Here is a 17,912-nt window from a genome sequence, read left to right on the forward strand (position 1 = left end):
TTATAAGTGATATACTCATATCTACATAAGCCTGCAAGAAAATGACCAAAAAAAAAAAATGGAATTATGCTCTTATGTCCAACCTAAAAGCAGGTGCTAAGGTGGGCCATCAAACTATAAATAGGTCTCCAAATCTGGAAGCAGGCAATAAGGGGAAGAGAAGGGCAGCCAGAAAAAATAGAATAGATGGAAAAAGACAAATGGAATAGAGGGAGAGAGAAATACAAATAAGGGAGAGAGGTGGAAAGAGATAAAAATAAAAAAAATGCAAACAACTATAAAATTGAGAGATGAAATTATAAACTATTGTAATATTTAATGGTCAAACAGTAAATTATTTAAATATTAATAAAAAAACTAATTATGTGATAGAAGGAAAATTAAAGGATTATTTTTTTTCTCTAAAATAAATATATAATCTACGTGCCAGAAATATATACATGAATCATTTACGAACAAAATAAATTAAATATAATAAGTTATAGTATGCCTACCATATTGAGCCAAGCCTCAAAAGAAATAATAATAATAAAACAAAGAAAAAAAACAAATTATTGTTATGGTTACACATGTTATAAATTTTAGGATAATTTACAAGTTGATTTTAAAGTAATGATAAAAATTATAATTTAATGTCTATTTTTAAGAGAAAAAAGTTATTTTCTTAATTATATTTTTGTTAATATTTAATAGAATAGTCGTTTATTTAAATTCATTATTAATGAGTTGAAGGCTTTAATAATTTAGTTCATCATATTTTACCCTTTTATAATAATTTAGATGATATTTGATTTAATTTTTAAAGGCAACAAATAAACATTTAAATAGATGAACCTGTTTAGTAAATTTATTAAAAATATTGTTTACAAATACACTTTGTATTAATTCTGCTTTTTATTTCTCTGACTAGTAGTTAATTTGATTTTTTTATTTAGGTTATATTATTATTTTAAAATTTATTAGTTATAAAATTAATTTTTTATCTATTAATTATTTAAAGTTATATATATATTATTAATTATTTTACATATTAATAATTTACACATAATTTTATTAAATAATTATAATTAACTATTAATTATTATAAAATAATTATAACAGTTATATCTAATAATTAAATCAAATAGATCTCAGTTGTTAGGTTTAGACTAAGGGAGTGTTTGGTTTACTTGTTAGGTGCAGCTGATAGCTGATAGACACCCAAACATGTAAACTGTGGTGTTTGATAAGTTTAAAAAAATAGAGCTGATAGCTGATGGGCAACTGATATGATACCCATCAATCATGCAGTTTATCACTCTATTTTTAGAAATTTCTCATCAACTGATAACTGATCTGATTTTATTTTTTATTTTGACCATATTATCCTTTTTTACTTAACTTAAAAATTAATATTATTAATATTTTATTTTTTATTTATAATTTTAATATTTTAATTAATATATTTTAACTTTATTAAAATATTTTTTATTAATAGCATAAAATATAAAATATTTATTTATATTCAAAAACTTAAAATTAATTATAAATTTTTCTATTAACAATAATAATTATTTTATTACTTTATTTATATTTTTAAAATTATTTAATTATCTTAAAAATAATTATTTTTTTATTTTAATAATAAAATAAATAATATAATATAAAAAATTAATAATTATATATTTATTTAAATAATATAATATATTAATTTAATAATTATATATTTAATTTAATAATAAAATAAATAATATAATATAATAAATTTATAATTTAATATTTATTTAAATAATAAAATAAATTATATAATATATACCAATCATTTCATATATTAACAATAATAATTAAATATAATTTTATCAAATATTTAATATAAAACAACAATCACCGGCTATTAATCATCAATTATCGCTAACAATAGGCTACAGTTGTATTCATATGTTAATCCAGCCCTAAATGCTTCAACTTATCCAGTGGATAACCTTACCATTTCCTCTTTTCTTGTAATACAGTTTCTAAGGGAGAAAAAGTTTAAACAAACAATTCCTCAAGTTAAGGTTGAAGATGGCGAGGAAATCACAAGTGAAACTGCTACAGCGGCTTTAAGGAGGAGCGTCCACCTGTTCTCAGCCTTGCAGGCCGGTGATGGCCATTGGTGTGCAGAAAATGGAGGGCTACTGTTCTTTTTGCCTCCTTTGGTGATTATTCTCTGAATCTCCATTTCCGTTATGATTACTAATTATTAGCATTACTATAAATCCATTATCTAACTCATCATTTCTTGCAGGTTTTTTCTCTGTACATTACAGGACATCTTAATGATGTGTTTTCTGCAGAGCATCGGAAAGAGATGTTGCGTTACATATATTGTCATCAGGTAACATTGGCATGTAAAAGAAATAAGATTTTCCATAATTTGAAGCTACCCTTTTTCTTGTTCTGAATTTTAAAAGTGGAACTTCTGCCTTCCAGAATGAAGATGGTGGATGGGGAATACACATTGAAGGTGAGAGCACAATGTTTGGTACAGTTCTCTGCTATGTATGTATGCGTATACTTGGCGAAGAAGGCGACGGTGGCAAAGAAAATGCTTGTGAAAGAGGGAGAAAATGGATTCTTGATCATGGTGGGGCAATTGCTATACCATCTTGGGGAAAGACATGGCTTTCGGTATGATCATATTTACAGTTGGTAGAGTGAATTTGTTTGTCCTCTAGATTAATTCTAATTACATCGATTCACTATAGTTAATTTAGTTCCAAATGGTCGAAATTTCCTCTGCTGTAGATACTTGGTGTGTATGAGTGGGATGGAAGCAACCCTATGCCCCCAGAGTTTTGGGTCTTTCCTACTATTTTTCCCTTTCATCCAGGTTTTCATTTTTATGTTAATTATTATTCTTTTGGGTTTACAAGATTAAGTGTTTAATATGAATAAGGAGAAACTGATCTTCTAATCTTCTTACATAATCACCTTATATATTATTTCATAACTGCAGCAAAAATGTTCTGTTACTGTCGGATCACTTACATGCCTATGTCGTACTTGTATGGGAAGAGGTTTGTTGGTCCAATCACACCTCTCATTTTACAAATAAGGGAAGAAATCTATAATGAACCGTACCACAAAATCAATTGGAAGAGCGTGCGCCATTTATGTGCAAAGGTGAGAGTTTGATCTAATGTTCACTTTTTGCTTTTCAAGAATTGATCTGCAACTGTAATTTCACAACATTTTTCTTGTTCAAGGCAACTATTGAGTCCATTAATTGTTCAGACAAATAGTGTGTGATTATACGAAAATGAATTGTTATTGCAGGAAGACAACTACTATCCCCATCCTATGATACAAAAATTGATATGGGATGCTCTTTACACTTTTAGCGAGCCTCTTTTCACCTGTTGGCCCTTAAACAAATTGAGAGAAAAGGCTCTCAAAATAACGATGGATCACATTCATTATGAAGATGAGAACAGCCGATTCATTACCATTGGATGCGTCGAAAAGGTAATTCAGTTATGGTTCGATAGAAGAAATATATTATGGATATCTTACTAATAATTTTTGTCTGCTATATATTGGTTCTCATTCTTTGAATTCTTGCATATTCAAATGGACCAGCCACTTTGTATGCTTGCTTGCTGGGTTGAAGATCCCAATGGGGATGCTTTTAAGAAACATCTTGCTAGGATAGCTGATTACATTTGGGTAGGAGAAGATGGAATAAAGATGCAGTTTGGTACATAATTCACGCTTACATTTATTAGCATGTTTTATTTTGAAAGTATCCCAATAGAAGAAGTATACCAGAAGTTAGAATAGAATACATTACTATGCTGAATTCAATTGTAGAGTTTTGGCAGTCAAATATGGGATACAAGTCTTGCCCTCCAAGGTTTGATTGCTAGCAATCTCTCTGATGAAATAGGACCTACACTCAAGGAAGGGCACAACTTCCTCAAGAATTCTCAGGTTTCCAATTTTATGAACTAAAATGGTTTCTTCTTTTACCATCAAGAATATGATGTATAACAAGTGATTTTTTTTCTTTACTATTTTGTTTTGTTCTTTGTTTTCTGATACCATTCAACTCCAAAAGTTAACTGAGAATCCTTCTGGCAACTACAAAAGAATGTTTCGTCATGCATCCAAAGGAGCTTGGACCTTCTCTGATAAAGATCATGGATGGCAAGTTTCTGACTGCACAGCAGAAAGTTTCAAGGTAATTATATTGTTTTTGTGAAAGTTTAAACAGGATGAGAATTAAGCATTATGATAATTTCTATGTTAACTAAATTTTATTGTTTTCCATAGTGTTGCCTGCTTTTCTCATTGATGCCTCCTGAAATTGTTGGTGAGAAAATGGAAACTGAGAAGATGTATGATTCAGTCAATCTAATACTTTCCCTTCAGGTAATGGTTAGTTGCACTGAAAAAATACCATTAGATTAATAGTATAATGATCCAATGTTTGCCTTCTTGTGTAGGAAATCATAAATTCAAATTAATCCTGTCATTCCTTTCCTCTTTCCTTTGAACAAGAAAAAAAAAGATTATTCTAACACCTTTATCATATTCACTTATATTTGCTCCTTGCTATTGCATAGTTTTCACAAATTAACATCCTGCATAATTTTACAAACTATTGCAGAGTAAAAATGGTGGTTTCTCAGCTTGGGAGCCAGCAGGAGCGAGATCATGGTTGGAGGTAACTAATTCACGGTGAACCAAACTTATTAATAAAACTTTCTTCAAAATGCTACTTGCATTTTATGAGAGATATTGAAACCAAAATTTGAATCCTTACCTAACTTGAAGTTTATATGTTTGATTTTTTAATATGGCGTTTGAAGTATTTTTCCAAAGGGTCCAGAGGTATTAATTTGTTTGAATGGTTGTTTGATAAAATTATGATATATTGATTGACCTGTGCCAATTGTTTCAACTAGTGGCTAAATCCTGTGGAGTTTATGGAGGACCTTGTAATTGAGCATGAGTAAGGTTCTTATACCATTTTCATTTGTAAAAAGCTACAATAGTCTTAAAACCTTTCCTCTTCCTCTAGGTATAGCCTATAGATACCTTAATTTCCCTAGAAGACTAATAAAAATAGTGATTCAGGTATGTGGAGTGCACTTCATCATCAATCCAAGCATTAGTTCTGTTTAAAATGTTATACCCAGAGCACAGGGAGGAAGAGATTGAAAATTCCATTGCAAGTGCTGCAGGGTTCATAGAAGACATACAAAAACCTGATGGTTCATGGTATGGTTAATTTGGTTTTTTCATCTTGTTAGCCCAAAAAATAACAAATATCTATTATGAAAGGTATGGAAATTGGGGAATATGCTTCACCTATGGGACATGGTTTGGACTTGGAGGATTAGCTGCTTCTGGCAGAACATATGAAAATTGTCTTGCTATTCGTAGAGGTGTTGATTTTCTACTCAAATCACAAAGAGATGATGGTGGATGGGCAGAGAGTTACCTTTCATGTCCAAAGAAGGTATTGCCTTGGTTTATATATATATATATATATATATATATATATATATACACACACACACTTTTTTTTAGTATCTTGGAAGGCAATGAATGTCTATTTATCAGAATTTTTTGAGCTTCTGATCTCATGCACTATAAGACGACAGACGCTCAACCGTATTACTAAAAAGATATCTTACATAATAGTTAGCTGGGTGTTTCTTCATTATATAAGTTCCATCCACGTGTACTTTGGCTTATTGATTTGAATACAGGTTTATGTTCCTTCTGAGGGTGATCAATCCAATTTGGTTCAGACAGCATGGGCTTTAATGGGTTTGATTCATGGAGGACAGGTTAGTTTACAAATCAAATTAACATACTCCTATAGTTACATGATTGCTTTTTTCATTCAAAGTTGTTCAAACTTTTCTTGTAAACAAGGCAAAGAGAGACCCTACACCCCTTCATCGTGCTGCAAAGTTATTAATCAATTCTCAAACAGAACTCGGTGATTTTCCACAGCAGGTATCTCCTATTGCTCCGCAAACTTCAAAACAAAAAAAAAAATCCGGAACCGTTAATCAATAACTAAACTCTATAAGCTTACAATTTTGTTGTGCCTGGAATAGTGTTTGAATTTGCTATATACGTCCATTGTCTAACTACTTGTGCTCGACTCCAGTGATAAAGTGAGATCACTTTAGGAATGGATGTCTGGATTTGAATCTTACCAATATAAAACTGATGATTTGCTTACATTTACATTTACGGCAGGAGCTCTCAGGATCATTCATGAGGAATTGCATGCTACACTATGCATTATTTAGGAATATTTTCCCCATGTGGGCTTTGGCAGAATATCGGAGGCAGGTGCCATTACCTTCCAAAAATATATGAAATCAATCAGGGATTATGAGTGGTTCCAACACCGAATCAAGAAGCCTGCTGATTAATAAATGGGCATTTGAATCAAATGTGTTCGCTGCTTTGTAATAATAGATGAATTATGATTTATGGTTGATATCAGGGTAATCAACCTAAATTGCACCTTATTTTTCGGTACATTGCTTTACCGATCACGATTTTCATACATGACAATGATGCTTATTAGCATCACTAGTAACTAATGATGCTTATTAGCATCACTACTAACTGATGATGCCTAACGGGTGCATATATATTACTATTTCGAAATAAAAAAATGAAAGTTCTCTAAGAAAATGATACATGATATTTTTTTTGGCCCTCCAATCTCCTCTGGAAATTAAAGGGCCTAATAGAAACAGCAAAAGTAAATGCAAATAGGAATGTAAATCCAAGAATCACAGCTGCAACCACTCCCGGAAAGTCATGTTTGATGCCATAATAATCTCTCACGAATTGTTCCACTGTTTGGCCACCTTCAAGAGTATCCTTCATGTCTGCAAACTGGGATGCAATTAATCGATACAAGGTCCATGACATTGGACATCCCGGGTTAATTACAAAAAAGGGGTAATCAAAAACGAAAATTACCTAAAACAGGTGAGTTTAAAATTAATTACAAAAAAAATGGGTGAACGGGCTGAGTATGTGACGCTAACTTTAATAGCGTTTTTAAGGTTCGGACGATATTATAAATAACGTCCGGACGAAAAGTTTGAAAGGAAAGCTGGACGCTATTCAAAATAGCGTTCAGCTTCCCTTTAGATAATAAAAAATTAATTAAAAAAAATTTTAAAGGTTGGACGCTACTTACAGTAGCGTCCAACCTTTTTTTTTTAATTTTTAATTATTTTAGTTTATATTTTAAATAAAATATAAATATTATTTTAATAAATAAAATTATAATATTTAATAATATATATTATAACATTTTCATTATAAATATTATTTTTTAATTTAAAATTAAATTAAAATTTAATAAAATAAAAAAAAAATAATTAAAAAACTTAAGAAAAATTGGACGCTATTATAAGTAGTGTCTAATTTTTTTTTAATTTTTAATTATTTTATTTATATTTTAAATAAAATATAAATATTATTTTAATAAATAAAATTATAATATTTAATAATATATATCATAATATTTTTATTATAAATATTATTTTTTAATTTAAAATTAAATTAAAATTTAATAAAATAAAAAATAAATAATTAAAAAGTTTAAGAAAAATTGGATTAAGTAGCGTCTAATTTTTTTTTAATTTTTAATTATTTTATTTATATTTTAAATAAAATATAAATATTATTTTAATAAATAAAATTATAATATTTAATAATATATATTATAATATTTTTATTATAAATATTATTTTTTAATTTAAAATTAAATTAAAATTTAGTAAAATAAAAAATAAATAATAAATAATTAAAAAGTTTAAAAAAATAGTAGCATCCAATTTTTCTTTTAATTTTTAATTATTTTATTTATATTTTAAATAAAATATAAATATTATTTTAATAAATAAAATTATAATATTTAATAATATATATTATAATATTTTTATTATAAATATTATTTTTTAATTTAAAATTAAATTAAAATTTAATAAAATAAAATAAAATAATAAATAATTAAAAAATTTAAGAAAAATTGGACGCAGCGTCCAATTTTTTTTTAATTTTTAATTATTTTATTTATATTTTAAATAAATTAAAATTATTATTTTAATAAATAAAATTATAATATTTAATATTATGTATTTTAAATTTTTATTATAAATATTATTTTTTATTTAAAATTAAATTAAAATTTAATAAAATTAAAAATTAAAATTAAAAAAATAAATAATTAAAAAATTTTAAAAAAAGTTTAACGCTTTTTAAAATTTTTAATTATTTTATTAATAATAATTATTATTTATTATTTATTTTTTTAATTTTAATTTTTATTTCTTTAAATTTTAATTTAATTTTAAATTAAAAATAATATTTATAATATATATTATTAAATATTATAATTTTATTTATTAAAATAATATATATGTTTTATTTAAAAATTAAAAGAAAAATTGGACGCTACTTATTGTAGTGTCCAACTTTTCTTAAATTTTTTAATTATTTTTTTTATTTTTTATTTTATTAAATTTTAATTTAATTTTAAATTAAAAAATAATATTTTATAATAAAAATATGATAATATATAATATTAAATATTATGATTTTATTTATTAAAATAATATTTTTAATTAAATAAAAAATTAAAATTATTTTTCAATTAAAAATTAAATTAAATTAAAAATTAAAATTAAATTACATTACAAATTTTTTATATTTTTTTAATTTAATTTTAAATTGAAAAATAATTTTTTATAATAAAAAATTATAATATATAATTTTAATTATTATACTATTATTTATTAAAATAATATTTAATTTTTATTTAAAATATTAAAAAAATTAAAACAAAAGCTAAACGCTACTTATAATAGCGTCCAGCTTTTTTTTTATTTATTTTTTTAATTTGGATGCCGTCTGCATGAACGCTATTATTAATAGCGTTTTGGACATTAAAACGCTACTGGTACTAACGTTTTTAGACTCTTGACTTTTTTTCATACAGTACCCAATTTTAGTAATTTTTGTATCTAACTTACCCCTATACGGTCAATTTCCCGGACATCCCTGATAGTAGCATCTCGACCACACAGGCATCCTCTGTTATACACAGATCAGAGAAATGGTTTAGTCCACAGGATAACTCCATATACAAAACAGAAACGGTGAGAATTTCAGAGAATTAGGGGTGGTTAACTCTCACACTTCCAGGGATGACGAAACCTGAAAAGACGTTCCATATTACATAAAATGCTGAAGAAATTATGGATCCAATGTGGAGGTTTGGTGTCACGGCGACGGCCATCATTCCATAGCAGGTGAAGCACAGTTATGTGAAGTACATGAACAGATACCGAAAGAACTTAGCAGCAGTCCATTCGAATCCGATCATTGCATATGTGATAAGAGCATTTACAACCGTTTGTGCGAAAATGTATGGAATCTCAACCAGGATCTGTTTCAAAAGATGAGGTTGGTATAAAGATTCGGAACATTCTCCATGGTAAAAATTTCTTAAAATATGTAATAACTTATTACCTGCGCATGTGCATAGGGCAAAGCTGAATACATCCCTGCAGCTCTTTCTCTATAGAAGACAGTTCTTTCAACTGCGACTGCTGGCTGCACAGTTGATGCATTTTGTATCCCATGGAAGAGGACTGTTGCGTATATTAAACCAGCAGAATTGAAAATGTCTTGTTCCTTGGACCTACAATGCATCGGAAATGGGAATAAGAAAAAAAAAGGGTGGAAGCAAACAGTATATTGTAATCAGAAATGCTTTTTGACGCAAAAAAAAAAAAATGTCACAAATGGCACAAATGGATATAAATTGTCTAACTCACCCTTTATATGAATGGAAGGAATATTGGGAGGGAAAATGGTGAACCAAACTTGGTGCCATTGTTGCTCATTAAAGTTAAATAATTTACCAGCTAACTCATAAATATTGCTTGTGATAATTCTAAAAGAATAATTAACAAAGCCAGCTGTCGTTTTGCATTAAATAAAAAAAAGTTTAATTAATATTACAATAAAAGTAACCTATTAGAATGAAATAATCTTAAATGGAACTACTAAAAGAATAATAATCTTGTTTTGAATCTGTTGATTCATATAACTCTTTGAAGATGGAAGTGACAAACGAAGTAATGCGTAGAAGGGTAGTTGCTGATGTATTCGTATATAGTGAAGATGACAATATTTTCAATGAAGAAGATAACACAGTTGATGAAGATACTATCATAAATGAAAACTCCATGAATGCAGGAACTGAGGAAGTGAACCCATGGAGGATGGTCTTCATATTTTTTATCAAGGCGATGATGAAGACGTTGAAGGTTTCGACATGAGTGAAACTACCATGGATGAAGGTATGCAAGGAAGGAATTTTGTCGAGTATGTTCAACGTAATTCTGTAGACGAGAGTCCACGACCAGGTATGTGGTTTCTAGGTGTGGACAACATGTTTGAGTTTTATCAAGAGCACGCGAGATTCCAAGGTTTTAGTGTTGTAAAAAAATTATGTTCAAAGGGCCAAAAATATTATTGTATCAGTTGTGATAGGGAAAGAAAATTAAATACTAATAAGTCATAAAAAGGATTTGTTCAATGAAGAGTTCTTAGAAAGAAGATGAAGATAAAAACAAATAAGGGTTCGTTCAATATGGACGATTCTTTTCTTAGTTTTGTTTGTATATCTACGTATTTAAACTCCCTTTGTGCCTAATAGTTGTCTTCAAAGCACTTGATTATTGTGTAACAAATAGCATACAAATAGGATAAAGTGCTGAATTTATCTGCAGAGTTTTGGCAGTCAAGTATGGGATACAAGTCTTGTCCTCCAAGGTTTGATTGCTAGCAACCTTTCTGATGAAATAGGGCCTACACTTAAGGAAGGACACAACTTTATAAAGAATTCTCAGGTTTCCAAGTTTATGTCCTTAACTGTTCTTCCTTTGTAGAATCAAGACATAAATTATAACTTCGGTCTCTCTACTCTGTTCCGACTTAAAATTTGGAAGGTCGCCGAGAATCCTCCTGGTGACTTCAAAAGTATGTTTGGTCATATCTCCGAAGGATCATGGACTTTCTCCGATAAAGATCATGGATGGCAAGTGTCCGATTCCATTGCAGAAAGTATGAAGGTAGTTAATTCTGTTTAAAGTTTAAATTATATTTCAAACAAGTTCAGAAAGTATTAAGTTCTCGTATATGTTTCATAGTGTTGTCTGCTTTTCTCTATGATGCCCTCGCAAGTTGTTGGTGAGAAAATGGAACCTGAGAACTTGTACGATTCTGTCAATGTATTACTTTCTCTTCAGGTATGGATTAGTCGCAATAATACAGTGCTTGTTTATATCTTATTAACCTCAGAAAGTATTTTTGTTTGCTTCTTCCTCATGCATGCTTCTTAGAAAGAAATTAACAATAAGCTAAATTTTATAAAATATTGTAGAGTAAAAATGGTGGTTTATCAGCCTGGGAACCAGCAGGAGCAAGATTATGGTTGGAGGTAACTAATTCAAGATGGTGAACTAATCTTAAAGAATTGAATTGAAAATCTTTTAAATTATCATTCCTCCAAAAGTTTTCAATAATTTTAATTAATTACATTTGTCACACCTTATTCCTCTGTAAGGCATAGCATGATCCCGTAGTATATCTAATCACTTATCGACTCCATCTACCGATAACTCATTAAATATACTACAAGGGATTTTAAAAAAATTTTCTTTCTTTTTGAAAGTGGTGAGCATTTCTAGCAGGCATTAAAAATATTTAATTGAAGTTTAAAAGTTATGTAAAATTTTTATCCATTTTTATTTTTCCGCAAATTTTCAAAAAATTTCAACAAAGTGCCGACTGTAATTGAGAAAAACTAAAAATTTTACCTGTAGAAAACACTTCTAATATAACACTTAACCAATCTCAACCACCATTAAAACTCAAGTCAACATAATTTTCCCCAATCTCCACAATTTAAATCAATTTTCAACTCAATTATTTCAGAAATAATACTAAATAGTTTTCATTCACATTCAATTCAAGAAACATTAATTTACATTCATCAGTATAAATTACATAAGAAAATTCAAAATAATATTATTACAAAATCTGTACAACTGCTCATAACCGCTTTACAAATGTACATACAGTCAATTATATCAAAATAAACATGTACAATCAGGGTATAAAATTATACCTGACAAAAGGTCCAGAGGTAGCTCTGAAATCCTCAGTAGCTCACTCTGCTGCTCTACTAGTCTCTCTATCTGCGACAGCAATAAACAGTTATCGCTGAGTACTATGACTTAGTGGTGCACAACATACTAAAAAAAATCTTATGCATAAATCAAATCACGTTTATTCAATTATGGTACTGAAAATGAAAACAAATACAAACACAATTTATAATTTTAGTCAAAACAGTCTCATTTCTGAAGTCCCAAAATAGATTTCATAAAAACACGCAGTTATATCATGCCATCAGTATAATGTTCATCTCAATAGGCGGAGGCTTATGAGGAATCTCAAGGCTAGCTAGCTCAAACTATGGGTACCCATTCAATTTCTTCCTCTACTGGCACACACCTCAACACTTCAGCCAGAGAGGGAATTCAAAATTCAAAACTAATTCCTCCCACTAGGCATGCTAGTGAGGCATTCAGATATATGGTCATGACACTGTGGTTTCAAAACTATCTTAACATTTTACTAACCATTTATTGACAATTCAAACAAATACAACTAAATTTCTAATAATTTAGGTCAAAAGTATAATATTCATTTCATTCACAAATTTGCAATAAAAATAAATCATAATTTATTCATCAAAACAAATTGTCAAGAGAATTTACAGAAAAATTTTATATTGTGCACAAATCTTGTGCGAGACGCCTCTAGGCCTTGACTCGATGTCTCGGGTTCTTTTCCTGTATTCTTTTCAACTGAAACACACAATTTTACAGTGTTGTAGTTTCATAAAGTATAATAAATTCACAATTACTTATGTCTAGCTCTAATATGCTTAATTTAACATTATTTGAATTTTGCATTTTGATGTTACTATTCATGATACTATTCAAGTTAAATTGTTAACTTTCTTATGCTTAATAGGTATGAGAATTTCAATTTCACCCACATACCACATTTTAGTTGCTTAATTTGTTGATCTTGATTGCCCCTTTAATTTTTAGGTCTCCTAGGCACAATTTCAAATTTTCAGTTTTGATGTCATGTTTTACACTGTTCCATTAATCTTGTTGTTGTGGGAATTTGGCTAAGTGTTTTTCATAGAAGTTGTTCCTTATTGTCATAGCTTTAATCCCCTTTTTGAATCACTATATTCGGAGTTTTGTAGCCCAAGATATGGCTATTTGAACATGGCTAGCCGGATTGGTCTAACCCAGATTTCTGGGCACCTACTTTGGTTCTGGTAGTTTTGGACCACTAATTTTAAGTGGCAAAATGACTGGGTTATGGGCAGAATTTGAGTTGGTGTTCTTCATTAAAGTTGTAGTGCTATGTTATACCTTTCCAATGCCATAAAAATCAGGTCATTTGGACCTGTATAGCCCAAGTTATGGCCAAATGAACAAACACTGTTTATTTGGTCATTTTGGTACAATAGTAGTGCATTACTATGTTAATATCATTTTCTGGGCATTGTTCCTGAATGAAAAATGTGCCATTATTGTTTATTTTCATTCCCAATTGGCTTCACACCAATTGAGTTGGTAAATTTTTAGTTTTAGTCTCTGAAAGAGACCTAGGTCAAGCTGCTAGAATAGTGACCCTAACCAATCCGAATTGCACTTGGTTTCTACCAATTCAAACATACCACAAATGGTCCTAATTGACCATTTCTCACCTCAATTAAGATCATTTGCATCAATTAACCATTTCCTACAATTTTTCTCCTAATTTCAAGAGGTTAAGAACCCTAATTACACAATTATGCAATCTAATGCAATTAAAGTTTATAATCAACCTCTATACACTCAATTCAACTTAACTAATACCTCAATTCCATCAAAATCGTGAAATTTCAATACCCTTATAGGTTGGCCGAAAATCCCATTCAGTCCCACAATGATAATTTTCTTTTGATTTAAGTTCAATTCTAGGTTAACTTAACTAAGAACATGAAAATTTAATAAAAGATGTCAAGTTTAAGTACTAACCTTTGTTTGATCTCTACTTCTTCAATTTCTTCCTTTTTCTTCCTTTTTTTCCTTCCTCAATCTTCTTCTCAAGTGAAGATAACAAGCTTTAATCAAAGAAATTTGGGGAATTTATGAGTAATTTAGGGGTTCAAGAGCTTGATTTCATGCTTTAATGGAATTTTTTTTTATGAGAGAACAAATGGGAGAGAGAGAGCTACAGAAATTTGGAGAAGAAGAAGAAAAAAATTTTGTCTTTTTAATTTTGTTTTTATCTCCATTTATGCCATAATTGACTTAGTCAAAAATTCGGGTAAAATAATTTTAATTTTGACATCATTCATGATGTCACCTAATGATGTAATAATCCATTTCTTTTTCCTTTTTCTTTTTCTTTAATTTTTTTTATAGTTCTTTAATTTAATTCTCGATTCTAAAATTTTTATTTCTCCGATTTTATTGGACAGTTAGGTCAGGAGTCACCTCTAGGGGTGAATTAACCAAATTACCCCTCGCCAATCTGATTCGGTTTGCAAGTAATTCAATATTTCTTTCAAATCCCTAACCTAATTATTTGACCCACTTATCAGTTCTTTTCTGTGGTTTTCTCTTTTCCACTAGGTTCGCAATAGTTCTAAGGACCGCGGCGTCACATTTTTTGGTTCAAAATTCGAGTTAAGACTGACCTTGCAGTCACTTCCCGGGAAGGTCACCCATCGCGGTGACTCCCGACTCATTTAATATTTTGTGTTCTGTTTTTCTTATTTATACTTAACTATCTGACAATCACTAATTATTTGCATTCAGGACTTATCTAGGTGTCTTAGATTGTCCGGACCGACACCGGTCACCGGAACAGTGAAATATACCAGGCTAGGCATATAGAGGTGTTACAACATTTCCCCTTTTTAGTTAGTGGCTCAATCCTGTGGACTTTCTTGAAGACCTTGTAATTGAGCATGAGTGAGATTTCTATAGCATGCAAAGTTTTTCTTTAGCATGTCTAGATTATGTGAGTTCCTAGATGACATAAAATAGTTGTCCAGGTATGTGGAGTGTACTTCATCATCAATCTAGGCCTTGGTTCTACTCAAGAAGTTATATCCTGAGCACAGGAAGAAAGAGATTGAAGCGTTCATCATAAATGCTGTGCAATTCCTTGAACACATACAAAAGCCTGATGGTTCAGGGTATGGTTAATTTACTAGTGATTGCTGGCTGTATAAACCCAAAATATCTGCAGAAATCAGTTATATATATAACAAGGATTACCTAAGGTGTGGAAATTGGGGAATATGCTTCCTTTATGGCACATGGTTTGGGCTTGGAGGGTTAGCTGCTGCTGGCAAGACTTACAAAAATTGTGCTGCTATTCGTTAAGGTGTTGATTTTCTTCTTAAATCACAAAGAGATGATGGTGGATGGGGAGAAAGTTACCTTTCCTGCCCAAAGAAGGTAGCCCCTTTGGATTTTACTTAAAATTAGGTGCTGCCTTTGATTATTTCTTCACCAACCATGCGTATACTTTGTTACAGTTATATACTCCTCTTGAGGGTAGCCGATCAAATTTGGTACAGACTGCCCTGGCTATGATTGGTTTGATTCATGGCGGACAGGTGTCAGTTTATACTTGTAACTCAAACATCTAATATCCAATCTCTTCCTGGATTGTTTTATCCCACAATTCAAACTCAGAGAGTAAATTCTATATTTTCATGTACAAATATGATAGGCCCAAAGAGACCCTAAACCTCTACATCGCGCTGCAAAGTTGTTAATCAATTCGCAGACAGAACTTGGTGATTATCCACAACAGGTCTATATCTCATTGAATTGAACATATATATACGTGTATGGTATACAATCAAACATTGTTGCGTTTCCATCTTAACCTTTTTTTCCTTTTAGAGTGTATTTTAATAGATGGAGATTTAAAATGAAATAGGATTTCAATTGGACATTATATTAAATAAGCAAAGGTAAATATTAGAGAAAGAGAAGAACCACAACATGTGTTAGTAAATTACAGTATGCTTTTTCTTCATATTCAAACGTTTACTATTGACATGCTTATGAATTTAAGGCAGGAAATAATGGGAGTGTTCATGAGGAATTGTATGTTACACTACTCGGCATATAGGAATATTTTTCCCATGTGGGCTCTGGCAGAATACCTCCGCCACGTTCCTTTGCCTTCCAAAAATATCTAAATCAAGTCTAAAGTGTTGGCAAATGTAAGATTTTTCTAAATAATTACTATAATTAATAATTAAGATAAAATAAACTATATTCATGTATCCAGAGGAATAGAAAGTTAAGTACCTGAATTAGGATGATTAAATAATTACTTGTATATCTGGGAAGGTGTGATTAGACATTGACCTTTGTATCTAAGAATGTGTGCCTAACCCTATTGTATTATATTATATATGTGAGGGGCATGGAAATGACTATGGAGATGAAGTGGAAGGCTATGCAAATAAAGTGAATGTTTATGGATATGAATGTGTGAATCACCTCCTTCCCTTCAAAGTATTTATGCGTTTATATCACAATTTAATTTTAATATTGTTAAATTTTATATAATTAATAAATTTAAAATATTAAATTAAATTATTAATTTAATGTAACTAACTAAGTCCATAACTCAATTTGATAAAAAATTAACAGTCAAATTAATTAAATAATTATCCTCATAAGTAAATATTATTTAATAGGTGTTATTTTTTTAGCATCTAAAAATATCTACTAAAAATAAGCATGAAAGTGAAGCAGTAGTCAAGTGGATAAAATGGGGTGAATGCATGGCTAGTTGTGGGAGTTATGGGTGGTTACAAGCAGTTATGAGTGGTTATGGATAGTGGGCAATGGTGAGAAGAAAGTGTAAGTGGTGGTAGAGGTGGTAACCATCAAACAAATATTTTTCTATAAATCGATGTGTTAGGCTTCATTTAGGGGGACACAACGACAATTTTGACAGACATAATATCTTAACTCAATTTTTTTTATAGTTTAATAATCTCTTTATATTTTCAAGTAGTTTTTTTATATTTTAGTCTAGTCTCATTTTCAATTTTAGTATTTCATTTTTAATTTAAGCAATCAATTTACTTTTCCCCTGAAAATATTTCTATCCTTATAATCAATCTTTTCAGTTTTCAATACAATTTATAATTTCCTGTTCATATTCTAGTTTATGCAAATCAGCTCTTTAATTTCAAGCAAGTTAATAATTTTCTACAAATGTTTATATTTTCAAGCAAATTAGTCTTTTAATTTCTCAAAACTCTCATTTACATTTGTTGCACATATTTATATTTTCTCAGCGATTAATTTTTTCAATCAAGCGTAAATTTTATATTTTCTGCACATATTTACTTTTCGAAGCAATCAACAATGGTCAGCATTTACTTTTCAAGCACAACATTTGCTCTTTCATGTATAAGTGATCTTTTAATTTTTTAACAGTCAGTTTTAATTCTCAAACTTTTCAAGTTGATCAAGTAAAAATCTTGACAAAACATATCCCAGTAAAATCAAAGAATTCAAGGGAAAATTTAATTATTCATTTCTCACCAATTGCTCCAATTAAAAATCAAACCGACGTAAATACATTTACAAATAGGATTGTATGCGTCCTTGGTACGCCCACAATCCAACTATTACGTACAATTAGTTTACACGAAAACACTATCAATTTTGATTTTGTTAACAAGTGGTATCATAATTGCTAAAGAACAT

The 17,912-nt window shown here is 29.4% G+C and overlaps 1 protein-coding gene and 2 pseudogenes across 1 annotated transcript; 2 read left to right on the top strand and 1 right to left on the bottom strand.

The window, feature by feature from the left end:
- The first annotated feature begins 1,928 nt into the window (after window positions 1-1,928).
- Window positions 1,929-6,518, top strand: LOC110650225 (lupeol synthase-like). The gene is made up of 17 exons (XM_058152487.1): window positions 1,929-2,177; window positions 2,267-2,356; window positions 2,452-2,649; window positions 2,767-2,851; window positions 2,978-3,144; window positions 3,298-3,486; window positions 3,601-3,712; window positions 3,830-3,951; window positions 4,079-4,201; window positions 4,294-4,392; window positions 4,631-4,687; window positions 4,929-4,975; window positions 5,101-5,244; window positions 5,308-5,485; window positions 5,739-5,819; window positions 5,908-5,991; window positions 6,241-6,518. The coding sequence occupies exons 2-17, from the start codon at window positions 2,330-2,332 to the stop codon at window positions 6,361-6,363; spliced, it is 1,836 nt and encodes a 611-aa protein (XP_058008470.1). The 5' UTR covers window positions 1,929-2,177; window positions 2,267-2,329; the 3' UTR covers window positions 6,364-6,518.
- A 160-nt stretch (window positions 6,519-6,678) lies between these two features.
- Window positions 6,679-9,910, bottom strand: LOC131169437 (pleiotropic drug resistance protein 1-like; annotated as a pseudogene).
- A 1,138-nt stretch (window positions 9,911-11,048) lies between these two features.
- LOC131182953 (lupeol synthase-like) lies at window positions 11,049-16,700 on the top strand (annotated as a pseudogene).
- The last annotated feature ends 1,212 nt before the right edge of the window (window positions 16,701-17,912 follow it).

This window comes from Hevea brasiliensis, chromosome 1 (assembly GCF_030052815.1).
Source record: "Hevea brasiliensis isolate MT/VB/25A 57/8 chromosome 1, ASM3005281v1, whole genome shotgun sequence".
Lineage (NCBI taxonomy): Eukaryota > Viridiplantae > Streptophyta > Magnoliopsida > Malpighiales > Euphorbiaceae > Hevea > Hevea brasiliensis.

Bases quoted from the DNA above. Each gene is read 5' to 3' on its own strand.
- LOC110650225 (XM_058152487.1), top strand. From the start codon at position 2,330: ATGTTGCGTTACATATATTGTCATCAG. The intron at 3,487-3,600 runs GTAATTCAGTTA...CAAATGGACCAG, and splicing joins CCATTGGATGCGTCGAAAAG to CCACTTTGTATGCTTGCTTG. The intron at 5,992-6,240 runs GTATCTCCTATT...CATTTACGGCAG, and splicing joins TCGGTGATTTTCCACAGCAG to GAGCTCTCAGGATCATTCAT.